The sequence below is a fragment of the Prorops nasuta genome, unplaced genomic scaffold, assembly GCF_024137725.1.
Source record: "Prorops nasuta isolate Cenicafe-Biocafe unplaced genomic scaffold, Cenicafe_Pnas_1.2 PNAS00017, whole genome shotgun sequence".
Lineage (NCBI taxonomy): Eukaryota > Metazoa > Arthropoda > Insecta > Hymenoptera > Bethylidae > Prorops > Prorops nasuta.
Window position 1 is genome coordinate 2697913 of NW_027116814.1, and position 13280 is coordinate 2711192.

Below are 13280 nucleotides of genomic sequence, written 5' to 3' on the forward strand. Positions count from 1 at the left end.
CTTCTCGTAAATTTTTATTTTTTTATCTTTCATATACAGGATATTTTAAGTAAGACGTCCCAGTGCATGGATATATACGTGACGTATATCGCTTTAAAAATAAGAAATATTCAATGGTTTCATATGACCTTTTTGAAAGCAAATAACAAAAGGTTTCGAAAATGTCCTATGTAAAAATTGAATATTTCTTATAGTTAAAGAGATACACGTCATTTTATATCCATGCTCTAGGGCGTCTTGCGTGAAACACCCTATATATTGGAGATAAAAAAATAAAAATTTACGAAAAAAAATTCAACTTTGTTAGAGGTTTGCTTAAAATTTCCTTATTTACAGCGTTTTAACTCAATAACTATTCGATTTACGCTAAAAATGCATAAAACATAAATTGTAAAGAATTTTATAAGCTTTCGTTCGTCCTTATGAAAGTTTTCCAAAAAATGCAGGATTTAAGAGTTATAAGCAAAAATGTCTCAATAAACGTAGTTTTTTGCTTTGCGGTACAGCACAAACCTATTTAAAATCGAAATAAACCCCATATCTCTTATTTTTTAACCATTCGGAATCATTTTTACGCTGAGCTTGGGAACTTTCAATTTTATGGACACCCTAATATACATATGTATATACATATATAGTTATAGATCAAAGTTATATTCAATAATAATTATTATTGTCACATCTATCACGTCAGTATCCCTTCGTTGCTGAAACATCAGTAATAATCGCAGTAGTCAACTCCCTGTAGTAGCCTAATCCTTCTGTTCGATCTGATCACCAAAAGCCTACGATCTATCTAGATATGTTTTTTCACCGCTGCATCACTGAGGCTAGTTTGATCTGTAATTTGAATATCTGAATCAGATCCCGAAGAATTCTGTAATTTTAACGAAAATTTTCAGTATGGGTACGAATTGAAAGTGACGTATATATAGGTACCCGAAGAATTCTGTAATTTTAACGAAAATTTCTAGTATGGGTACGAATTGAAAGTGACGTATATGTAGGTATACATTTATCATTGCACAAACATACCGACATTTATCGTTAACTTTGGTCTAACGATGTTGAAATTTTTCGATAAGAGCAGTAAGAGCTACAGAATACAGATCAGCAAACGTAAACATTCACTAGGCTAATTGGAAAGCTCCCACAATTGCTCTATTAGGCCCAAGTGCCCCAAGTCCATCCTCTGATTGTCTCCGGATTATCTGTAAGGCAATTCTGTAACTCTTACAGGCAAATTTCGGTATCGTTAGGCAGAAGTTAACGATAAATATCGGTACGTGTAATGATAAATGTACATATATATATATATATCATTTTCAGTCCGTACCGATACCAAAAATTGTCGTTAAAATTACATTGGGATTACCTAATTTTGATCTAGTAATTTTTTCGCTATCGATTAATCGATTGCATCCTTGCTAACACAAACTGAATTATAATTCAGCTTCTTTGTAGAAGCGTCCAACTTGCATTGTTGTATGTTACGTTGTATAGACTATAGATTTCGTAAAATACAAATTATAGTTTATGTGCAAGTGTTCAGTGAGACTAGAATTACGAGTACTTTTTCATGATATTTGCGAAAGAAAATATATTATTTTTTACTGGAGATTTGTTGTGTTATTTTTATATTGTGATTAACCTGAAAAAATTGACGAACAGTATTTTTCTAAAAAGTGCTCAAAATAATGCAAACCTTATCTCAAACTAGTCGATTTCAATCTCGTACATAATTTTAGAATATTTAGAAAAAATCCGATCCTTGCAGAAACAACTCTAATCATTTTAAGTTGCATCAATTACTACAGGACAATCGTATTTATATCGTAAGTGTAATACATTTTCGATGGTCGTAAATATTGTTGCTAAAGAGAATGTTTTCCATAAGTAGAAAGTTTGTGTATGCTGGTATTAAAAACACGGGCTAACAACACAGTGGTAAAAGTGTAAAATGGCACTAACGAGACGAGCAACACACGCTGGTAGCTGGTATTCGGATTCTGGTAAGTATATTATTTATTTTGAATTTAAAGCACTATTATAGAAAATATTTAAGTTCTTCTTTTAATTTAGCATCTGAGTTAAGTAAACAGCTCGAAGACTGGTTGACAGCTGCTGATTTGTCCCATGGACCTGCCAGAGCAATAATAGCTCCGTTAGTAATTGCTCATTATATGTATCTTTTTAGTCCTATTTTTTATTTCATTACTAACAAATAACTTTTACAGTCATGCAGGATATAGTTACTGTGGTGGATGCGCTGGCTTTGCTTATCGTCAAATTAGCCCAGTACTTGTGTAAGTCTTAATATATCACAAAATTTATTTCCTTACTAATTTTTACCATTTAAATTTTAAGAAATTATATTATGAAAGCTTTTAAACTCGCTTTATTGCCATATTTTGAGTTAAACTATTAAGTACTTTTTAACTAAAATTATTTCTTTTAATTATATAAGGTTTAGTAACAATAAATAAGTGAATCAGACAAGAAAATGTGCTGCTATGCAGCCGTAGAATATTTATTCTAGGACCTTCTCATTATGTGAGATTAGCAGGGTGTGCCCTCTCTCCAGCTGCTATTTATCGAACACCTCTTTATGATTTACAAATTGATCAAAAAGGTGATAAATAAATTGAAATATTATTCTTTTACAGCTAAACTTTGTTTAAAGTTATTTATTTTTCACAGTGTATCAAGAATTAGAACAATCTGGCCATTTCGAATGGATGAATATGAGTACGGATGAAGAAGAGCATAGTGTTGAAATGCAGCTGCCTTTTATTGCCAAAGTTATGGAAGAGTATGAAATTTTATTAAAATCATATAAATATTGCTGAGTAATTATATAATTATGTATATATACTCTATTTTAGATTTAAAGACTCTTTTACCATTGTACCCATTTTTGTTGGTTCACTAAGTCCTGAAAGAGAAGCATTTTATGGAAGATTGCTAGCCCCATACATGGCAGACCCTCAAACCCTTTTTATTATATCCTCTGATTTTTGTCACTGGGGACAACGCTTTCGCTATACTTATCATGATAGATCAAATGGACCTATCCACAGATCTATACAGAATTTGGATAAAATGGTATGTATCCTTAGATGTATTCATGTTAGCTGTACTTTTTGCACTTTGAAACTGATTATATTTGATTATATTTGACAGGGTATGGATATAATAGAATCCTTGAATCCTGCATCTTTCACAGATTATCTTAAGAAATATGGAAACACTATATGTGGAAGACATCCTATTGGAGTTTTGTTGCAGGTAAATTATTAATTAACTGTAAATATCTTTTGAAATAAATAATATTTAATTGCAATATTTTGTAGGCGATTAATAGTTTCAAAGGAAAAACTAATGGTCAAAGAATGAATTTGAAATTTTTGAAATATGCTCAAAGTAGTCAGTGTATCAATATGCATGATAGCTCAGTTAGCTATGCAAGTGCTTCCTTAGTTCTTGAGTGATGGAATAATAATTTAATAAACACTGAAACTTTTATATTAAAATTCAATACACAGCAACTGGCACTACATTTATAATACCTTATATAAAAAATTAATATCTCGGAGCCAGGTGTAATGAAAATAGAATCAACAGAATTATAGTATCCATATGATCAGGGATTTACTTGCATAAATTGGAGATAGATTTTCATTTTTAATGGCAATGACATTTGTAAGCATATTTGTTCTAATTACTTATTAAACATAATTAGTACTTCCATATTACTAATGGAGGAACTTAAGAATTTCTTTGCTTTGCTTAATGTATAAGAAAGCTTTAAATTAATAAAATTAATTGTTAATACTAGGTGCAGCTCAATATTGTGAGTTTGCAGTTATTATTAACACTAGAGCTACTGAAACAGTTAAAATGATTGACATTGGGTTTTTGTTTTATAATTTATGGTTTATGAATTTTTTGTAAGGGTGCTGTGAACAAAATTATATATTTTAATTAAGATGTTATTTATTTTGTTTTAAATAAAAATTTAGTTGGATAAAGAATTAAAAATTCATTGGAGGTGGCTCTAGTGTTAAATTTTTGAAATGAACATTATTGGTACTGTTTATTGTAAATTAATTGCGAGTACATTTGTATTAGCGCATATTTTTTTGAAACAAAGCAATGGAATGATCTCATATCCTTCCTATCTTACAATTTATTGTATAATTAGGTGTAGCCAATTATTGTAACGAGAAAAATGCCTTAGCTTTATCTACACTGTAACGATAAAATGATAGAGAACATAAAATAATAAATTAACGAAAAACAATCTAAAGAATGTTTTATTAAAATGAAATATTTTTAGAATTTCATTCGCATCGAAAATTTCGAAAGTTACAAAAAACAAGAAAAAAGGAATTGTATCACTTGATTAATAACAAAAATACAAACAAGGCAGTTTTCTTTAAATATCTCAAATGTTATATCTTTAAAATAATAAGATGTGCATAAGAGGAAAAGTAGACTTGTGTTTGTTCCCTCTAATTTCTACACTATTCACAAAAATTGTATTATATATCATGAAGTATGTACTTTTAATGAAAAGTTTAGAAAACAAAGGTAACAAAAACAGACCCAATGAATAATTGCTAGGTTACATGCATATTTACACAACTTGTAATATATAGTCTTGAATTGTCATTATTGCGTGTTTATTTTTTATACTACTACAAGTTGTTTTATATTGACATAAAAAATTTCTTGCTATTAAATATTGAAACTTAGAACGTATATTATTTCTCTAGACACTTTCCTTATTAAAGAATAAACAAGGACTATTTGGATTTTTGTTTGTTTAGGGTAAGTATAATGCGTGGCTAATAAAAATAATATTTTTATTTTTTTTTAATAAACTATATTTACATTTTAATATAGTGTTAAAGTTACCTTAAATTTCTTAGAGAAACAAAACTGTACAAAACAAAATTATCAAACAAGCATTTAAAAAATTAAATTTTAAGCCATAAATATATTGTTTTGTTAAGATATAACATTTAGATGAATATCGTACTGTTGATCAAAACCCATGTAGCAATCAGATATCAAAAAGAATGTTAATTTTATTGGTCCTGTAAAGTAAGTTTAAAGTCAAATGGGTAAAGTTTTTATACAAGTATTATTTAACTAATTTATATTTACCTAGATTAAAAGGAGTTGTAAATTGCAAATGAAAATATCTTTGACGTCCATGTATACCATTTGCTCTTTTTAATGCCCACACATCATTATCAAAGTTGGATCCAATTATTAAGAACCATCCTTCATCTTTCCCCTTATGATACATGGGACTATAAGCTTTGAGTGTGCTGGAATAATTCTTTCGTCTCATTCCAATGATTAATGTATATTCTTGATTTGAATGAACATTGATGTTCTCAGCATCAGGTTTAAGCAAAACGTGTTTCTTCTCTGTGCCATCTTCCCACCATCCTTGGAGTGTCAAATCCACATTTAAAATAGGCAGTTCCTTAATTACTTGATAAATCTGAATGGAATACATTAAAAAATAAGTTAGTTCATATCATCATAGATGAATTAAAAGAAACAGAAGTTAGTCAATTCAATCGAATACCTGTTTTATTTGCTCTTCACGTAACTCAGTCTCAAACAGGTTTAATAATTTTTCAAAATTATTGAATGTAACAGCATGTAGAAGTGGAAGAGCTGGTGCAAAATCAGTAAAAAGACGTACATGCTCTCTGTTTACAAATGGCAAAGTAGTGATAGCAGGTTCATCAATCCATCTTGCCTGAATTATCATTTGTAATAATTGAGTTATTCTTATTGTGCTTGACAGCCATCCATGTTCGGCAACAGTATCTATCATTGCCTGAAGTAATAATAATAGTTAAGTAGGTTTAAAACCCCTAGAAAATTTAGTGGAGGTTTATAGAACAAAATTTTAAAACTATACTGTTTACCTGAATAATTCTGATTGCCTGATCGAGAACTGATTTTAAATCTGTAATATAATCAGTAGAAGGAAGCTCAAGCCTGGAAAAATGTGCTTGTAAGAGAAGAAATGCTTTTGTATTAGGTGAGTCATATGTAAGATTATCGACTGAATAACGGCAAGATTTTGCTAGTTCTCTGTAAAAGAAAAGAAATAGTAAGTTTTTTGATAAATTTTATGAGAAAAATTGCTTCAAATTTTCTCTTACTCGTTTAACAATTCCTCATTATGCCTGACGGGTAGTTCGTTGTATTCATACGAGTTACACAAAATTTTTAAGCATTGCTCTAATGTTAAATTTTGGTGTAAAAATTGCTCAAACATCGCCATCGTATTATGCGAAAGATAATAAAATGAAGCTATTTTTCCATATGAAAGAGCGACAAATGAATTATTTTCCTAAAATAAAGTCGCTTTGTAAATAGAAATGAAAATCATTTTCAATGATCTCAAGAAAACAAAGAGTTACCTCATCATAATCAATACAATGGGATTCGATTAAAACTTTTGAAGTATTTTCCACCAATTCAGATAAATAATGATTAATTTTATGTGGCTCCAAAGCTTCCAAATCATAGTATATTGGATTTTTCATTAGTCTTCTGAAGAAGTAAGTCCATGTTAAATAATCCAAGAACTCTTGTTTATTATTAATTGTGCCAGCAACAATTTCAGCGTTTATATGATCAGGTAGTACTGCCAATAAACTAGATTCCACTGGGAATGGTTCATGTAAGAATTTTTTATAGAAACTTTTTTTTAAGTCATGTACGAGAACAACAGCTACCCCAGAGTTGTCAAATTGAGGTCGACCAGCTCTGCCAATCATTTGAAGAACATCCGTTATCGGCATATCTACGTAACGCTTTGTTTTTCCATCATAATATTCTGTACCTTTTACAACAACAAGATGAGCTGGGAAATTTACTCCCCAAGCTAAAGTAGCCGTTGTTATTAATACCTATAAAAGATAATTCATTGTAAAAATTAAATGTTGAATATAAAGTAGAAAGAAGCAAATAAAATATATTTCACCTGAATCTTATTGTTGACAAATAATTCTTCAACGACTCTTCTATCTTTCTCTTGTAGTCCTGCATGATGAAGTCCAATACCAAAAGCTAATGTTAACTTTAGATTTGAATCTTTGATACTTTCTAAAATGCTATCCATCTCTTCTTCAGGCATGTTTAGCCATTGCTTAGGATTATCCTCGGCCGCAAGGTAAGCAATCAAGTCTAGGGCAGTGAGCCTTGTTTGTCTTCGCGAAGAAACAAAAATTAGAGCTGGACTACATGGTGAATGCTGTCTAATTGCTTGGAAGGTTGGTCTATTCATAGTAGCCATCCTCGGACAATAATGCTTGCCAGGAAATCCACTAATGTGAATATTTAGAGGAACCGGTCTTACGGAATGTCGGAAATTGTAAAGACCCATTTCGTTAATTCCAAGCCAATTTGCTAGATCACTGGCGTTCGCCAAAGCAGTCGAGAGTCCAATCACTCGCAGTTTTCTGGAGGTGTGTGAAGAAATAAAATTGGTTCTGGAAATAATTACTTCCAGAACAGGTCCTCTATCTTCTCCAAGCAAATGAATTTCATCTATGATTATCAGTGCTACGTTCTGTACATAAGTCCTAGTTTGCCAGCTTCTGCTGATACCGTCCCATTTCTCTGGTGTCGTTACAATTACATTTGAATCAGCTATAACTTTAATATCTGGTGTAACGTCACCAGTTAGCTCGACTACCAGTTTACCTAGTTGTTTCTCCAATCTATTCTTCCAATCGTTGATTCTTTCTCGAACCAGTGCCTTTAACGGTGCAATATAAACTATTTTTTTATCAGGGAATTCCTTAAATACTCTGAACATTGCTATTTCTGCAGCTATAGTTTTTCCTGAGCCGGTTGGGGCGCCCAAGAGAACATTATTGTCGGTATGATATAAGCAATGAAATATTTGTGTTTGAATGGGATTAAAGTGAGAGAATTTGTATAGCCTTTCGAAAGATGGTTCCTTCAGAGCAGCTACGGATAGAGGTCGTAATTCCAAGAGATCCGTATGTGGAGGCTGGGTTTCTGGAAGGATCAAATTTCTAAATGTCAAAGGAAGCATTGTTTCCGATCCCAACCAATGATCGCTGGTTACTTTTACCAAATATTGTGTAGGCAATGGTTCTATCAGTGGTATAGTCATTACTAATTCTTGCTCAAGACATTTAATAACCATTCTTTTCGTCACTATAAAATATTCGTGATGGTAAATGAAATTATTATCAGGATCTTCGATCCAAATCCAAAAAGCTTCCGACGTTTTACCATGAACCTTATCGTTCCATTTAAAATTTGGAATTATTTTTAGATGTATTCTTAAAACTGTACGCGTTATTGGTTGAAGACTTGATTTAAGTTCTAAAACAGGAAATTCCTCGCAACATTTTTTTATCAAAGCACCAACTCTTTGGTTACGCAAGAAGTTTCCAATTTCTTGAACATCCATGTCCTTTAATCTGTCTATAGTCAGTTGGCTATTTTCTATTTTCGTTAAAATATCGTTGGATAGGCACATAAACTGTCGAAGGGGACTCATGTGAGACCATAGCTGTGCTTCAAACATTTTGGCCACTTCCAACAATCTGCCAGCCATTATTGCATTGTTCTGTCTTAGCAAAATTTCAAACAGAGCTCGACATATCCTTGTAGAATTTTGTGTAACGTAGGCTAAATCGGAGATTAGAGAGAACCCATTGACACGTCCTCTAGATAAATAAGTTTGAAGCAATATATTAACTTTTCCATGTACATTTTCAGGTCCACCATAAGCATTTACTTCGCAATAATTATTTAATAGTTCCTGTAGCTCGTTAACTTCATCATCACGAACTTTTAACTGTTGAAACTCTTGTGACAATGATATCATTCCTAAAATATCGGCTTCCGTCATAATAGGTTTCGTTCGCTCATTAAAAATTTCAACTGTGTCATATTTTAAATAATAGTGGCTAGCAGTTCGTCCTAGGTTTGTGGCAGATAAATCACGTGTGCGAATATTATATCGAATCATTTTTGCTTTATCTAAGGCTTTTGCTGCAGTATCAATCAGCTGTCTTCTTTTCGATTCAAGATTGAGATCTTCTATAATTTCTTGAGCAGTGATCCCATAAGCCAAATGGTTTAAGCGCATACGAACGAACAAGTAAGTATAGCTTAGCCATTCGATAGCTTCATCGATATTAGAGATTGTTCCAAGTGCTATTTCTGCATTCAGGTTGTCTGCCAAATAATTAATAAAGCTGCTTTCTATTGGTATTTGATTAGTTAACAGAGATAAATAATGTGATAGCTTATTATGAGATGTTATGATGACTGCATGTCCAGAAGTATCAAATTGTGGTCTACCAGCTCTGCCAAAAATTTGCAATACATCAAGAATACCTAAATCTACGAATGAACCGTGTTTCGAGTCATAAATTTCCGTTCCTTTAATAATGACTGCGTGGGCAGGCAAGTTTACACCCCAAGCCAGTGTCGAAGTGCAGACTAAGACTTTTATCAATCCTTCGGCAAACAACTTTTCTACTAGGTTTCTATCTGATCTTAGCATTCCTGCATGGTGAACGGATAATCCATTCATAAATAGTTCTAGTAAATGCTTATTCGTAGACTTGGCGAATGCTTTACCTGCTAAATTTGCTGTTCCATCAGGCATAAATAATTTAAGGCAATTGTCTTTCATAGCCTTTTCTTTCAATACATTTGCCAATCTAACAGTGGCATTACGTGCGTGCACAAAGACCATCACTTGATGGCCTTTGCGTACCATTTCAACGACATTGTTATAGCAAACTTCGTCCATGTCAGCTGCTTGTGAAAGTGGCTTTAAGGCCTTAACGCCGATAAATGTTTGACTTAATGGAACTGGTCGAAAACGATGATCAAAGTAAAAAAGTCCTTTGTACGGGTTTACTCTTAAAAACCTTGCGACGTCTAGATAATTTGGTAGTGTTGCAGAAAGTCCAACAATTCTTATCATACTTTGCGAGGACTCCACTTGTCTCAAGGTTCTTGCTACCAATGCTTCTACGACTGGACCCCGATCCCCGTGCAACAAATGTACCTCGTCAATGATCAATAATTTAACTATGCTTGTTAAAGATATATCTCCAGTGCCTTTCCGAGTAATAATGTCCCATTTTTCCGGTGTAGTTACAATCATTTGAGTTTGCTGAATTTCCTGTTTACTTAACTGGGTATCTCCAGTGAGCTCCCGAACAGTAACACCCAGACAAGTCAACCTTTTGTTAAAATTTCTTGTCATTTCTGCTGCAAGAGCTTTCATTGGAGCAACATAAATAATTTTAAACTGATCTTTCATAAGCAAATCATTCTGTATATGCTGTTTTAATTGGTGAATTACTGTTAGCATAGCTACATTCGTTTTACCAGCTCCTGTAGGAGCACAAATCAGTAAATTCTCGTTGGTATGATAAGCAGCATCAAATACTATTGTCTGTATCCTATTGAGAGATTTTATGCCATTAAAAGCCATTTGGCCTATGTCATCTAAAGTAGATATTAAAACTGGTTCTTTGCCTATTTCTAGATATTCATTTTCTGGAATTGGTATGTGAACTTCTTCAGCTATGGCATTATCTATTCGTTTAACACCTTCTGCTAACATAACTTTTTTACCTGCTACAAAGCCAGTATTATCTCTACTAGATATTTTAGAATCAAATACATATGGAAACTGCTCTCTTACTTTAGTTATTGTTGAAGTTTTTTTAAATAGTGGAGCAGTTGCAGCTGCCAATGCTTCTGTTCTCTTCATACGTAGCTGTATAGGATCAAATATTTTTTCTTCAGATTCCAGATTACCTTCTAATTTACTTGCCAATTTATTAATTTTTTTTTCATGTTTTCTCAATTGCTTCATCTTTAATTTTTCTTCTTCAGACTGAACAGTAACTTGATTGATGATAGGCCCTGACTTATACAATGATGTCTTAGTTAAATGTTTATGCATTGATAGTGCTAGGATACTTTCACGATGTTCAATTAAATATTCTATAAATTCTATGTGTTCATAACCTAGTAAATTAAATAGCTCATCTTGTACATTATCAGAACTAAGAAGTTTTTCCACAATAATTCCTGAAAATTGTTCATAGGTCATCATGGAAGAAACTTTTGCATAACAAGCTTTTAAGTCTTCAATAAATTTGCTCTTTTTAAACTGCAATGATAGAAAAAAGTAATTATTACTACAACATATATTTCTTGCAAGAAATAATTAAAGCGAACCTTAGATTTTGATGAAGCATTCTGATTTCCATTGGAATATGTCATAGTGAATTTGTTAATATTTTCAATATTAAAGCCATTAGTCATACCACGTAAGGCTGTAGTATCAGGCCAGATTACTTTTGATGGATTATATACTATTTTTGTTCCAAATCTATTTTCAAAATTAGTAGAATTGTTATTTCCTTCTCCTCTTATCAAATTTAAATGTTCTTCCTGTAGTTCATCTCGAATTTGCAATACTATCTATTTATACAGATAAGAGACTTAGCACCAAATTTAATTTTAGAATAATTGTGTAAAACAAAGTTAGATATCTATATTACCACTAATAATAAGGTAGCAGTATCTCTGCTGAAAAACCCTGCTACTTCATGCATTAGCTCATAATTTTTATTTGTTACAAGTGTTTCATCAATTAAGAGACGTAAAATAAATACTGCAAACTCGTCAATAACATCAGCTTGTTGACCCTCTATAAGCAAGAATTAGTTACAAAGATTATAATAATAATAATTGTGCAATGTGTGTATTTGCATGTGTAATATTAATATTTATATTAATAGAAACCAACCAAAAATTACTTCTGCCATCTGATGCAATTTTTGAAGACTTGGTTGTACAGTTTCTGGTAAATTTTTACATAATGTTTTCCAACTCAGTCCTCTGAAAAAGTATTACTTTATCTTTCTTTTATGCAGTGACAAAATATTATTATGTAGTTCAATGTCCAAAATATAAAGTTTTAATTTTTTACAACAATTAAAAACTTCTTAAAATATACTAACCTTTTTAAAGAATTCACTTTCTCTATCCTTTTCTTATTTAAATCATTGCTTTCTGGGTTCAATAATCCTTTTGATCGACCCAAACTAGAATAAATTCGTAATGATCTTGTGATACGCGGTAATTCCGTCATTTTTGTTTATAATTACCAACAGGGTCTACAATTAAAAACTTCATTAGTTACAGTTCGGCAATGCAAGTATTTTGAACTCTAACAAAACAAAACACGTATGTATGTCGTCCATGGAGGTATGAATACCTGGGGAGACGGAAGAACAGCCGAGACTGGCCGACTGTGGCCGACTCGACAGCCGAGAGAAGAGCAGAGGACAGGAGCATATGTTTCCGGTTTTACGACAGAACTGACGTCTGACAGAAGTGTGTGAGGGATAGGAAGGAAGGACGAAGGTGGATGGCGTGATTTATCAGTTTTTCACCTTCGAGTAGAGAGTAGAGAGTAGAGACTAGAGAGTAGAGACACGCAATAAGAGGCTGGACACGAGCGAAATCATTTCTGATTGGTCCGCCATTTTTGTTCAATTCCCACCGTTATTTAAATTTGTAATGATATGGATCTGATATCTAATACCAGACAAATTTAGCTTTTTAATTATATTTTGGCAAACATTAATAGTAAATTATATTTGTTTAAATTTTACATTTCTTTATTAAATACTAAACCTAATAGCACACTTCACAAAAATTCTAAAAGCAATGTAATCATTTAGTTTGCTCCTAGACGTCATTCAAACAAATTTTCTTAATAAATATGGTTAAACTTGAAAAAGTATACTAGTTATTAGACCATATTAATCTCTATGGACAAAGAAACATCAGTTTCATTTTCAAGATACTTCAGTTAATTTATTATTTTTGTAATCCTTTTTCTTGTTAGAACGAAAAATACCTACAATTTTTATCGTACTACTTCTTTTTAATTAGAGTGTTTAATAGATTTATTGCATGTAGAAAAATTATTTGAATAATCTATGTATATTAGAATGTGACGAAACAACGCTTTTGTTGAAATAATTCGATAAAATTGCAACACAATATTGCTTAGAGAGTAAAACTTAAAGAAATAAATCAAAATAGAAATTGTCAATTTGTTTTTTCACTTTCTATAGAATGTATATTGAACACGAGTTTAGGTATGTTTTGTTACCGGTTGCTAAGACTACTACCTTTCCGCGTAGGGAGGACTT

The 13280-nt window shown here is 31.8% G+C and overlaps 2 protein-coding genes across 3 annotated transcripts; one reads left to right on the plus strand and one right to left on the minus strand.

The window, feature by feature from the left end:
- The first annotated feature begins 1400 nt into the window (after positions 1–1400).
- On the plus strand, positions 1401–4581 carry LOC136779553 (protein MEMO1). Its single transcript, XM_066737182.1, has 9 exons — positions 1401–1835; positions 1901–2012; positions 2083–2164; positions 2238–2306; positions 2520–2632; positions 2701–2812; positions 2886–3105; positions 3184–3288; positions 3354–4581. The coding sequence occupies exons 2-9, from the start codon at positions 1961–1963 to the stop codon at positions 3489–3491; spliced, it is 891 nt and encodes a 296-aa protein (XP_066593279.1). The 5' UTR covers positions 1401–1835; positions 1901–1960; the 3' UTR covers positions 3492–4581.
- A 154-nt stretch (positions 4582–4735) lies between these two features.
- On the minus strand, positions 4736–12488 carry obe (obelus). Of its 2 annotated transcripts, XM_066737180.1 has the most exons (12): positions 12335–12488; positions 12078–12233; positions 11864–11955; positions 11616–11764; positions 11290–11535; positions 7022–11221; positions 6456–6947; positions 6195–6385; positions 5955–6123; positions 5606–5863; positions 5173–5518; positions 4736–5102 (listed from the first exon to the last, which is right to left on the minus strand). In XM_066737180.1, exons 2-12 carry the CDS (start codon positions 12206–12208, stop codon positions 5014–5016), a joined length of 6363 nt encoding a protein of 2120 aa, XP_066593277.1. In that variant the 5' UTR covers positions 12209–12233; positions 12335–12488; the 3' UTR covers positions 4736–5013. The 2 variants fall into 2 exon arrangements, with proteins under 2 accessions (XP_066593277.1, XP_066593278.1); XM_066737181.1 differs by lacking the exons at positions 11290–11535; positions 11616–11764; positions 11864–11955; positions 12078–12233; positions 12335–12488 and having other exon boundaries at positions 7022–10680; positions 10748–10845.
- Positions 12489–13280: the final 792 nt, after the last annotated feature.

Coding starts and splice junctions, on each gene's coding strand:
- LOC136779553 (XM_066737182.1), top strand. CDS start 1,961: ATGGCACTAACGAGACGAGCAACACACGCTGGTAGCTGGTATTCGGAT. Junction 2,165..2,237: donor GCCAGAGCAATAATAGCTCC/GTTAGTAATTGC, acceptor TAACTTTTACAG/TCATGCAGGATATAGTTACT. Junction 3,106..3,183: donor TACAGAATTTGGATAAAATG/GTATGTATCCTT, acceptor TATATTTGACAG/GGTATGGATATAATAGAATC.
- obe (XM_066737180.1), bottom strand. CDS start 12,208: ATGACGGAATTACCGCGTATCACAAGATCATTACGAATTTATTCTAGT. Junction 11,956..12,077: donor AAAGTGAATTCTTTAAAAAG/GTTAGTATATTT, acceptor ATACTTTTTCAG/AGGACTGAGTTGGAAAACAT. Junction 6,124..6,194: donor AATGAGGAATTGTTAAACGA/GTAAGAGAAAAT, acceptor TTTCTTTTACAG/AGAACTAGCAAAATCTTGCC.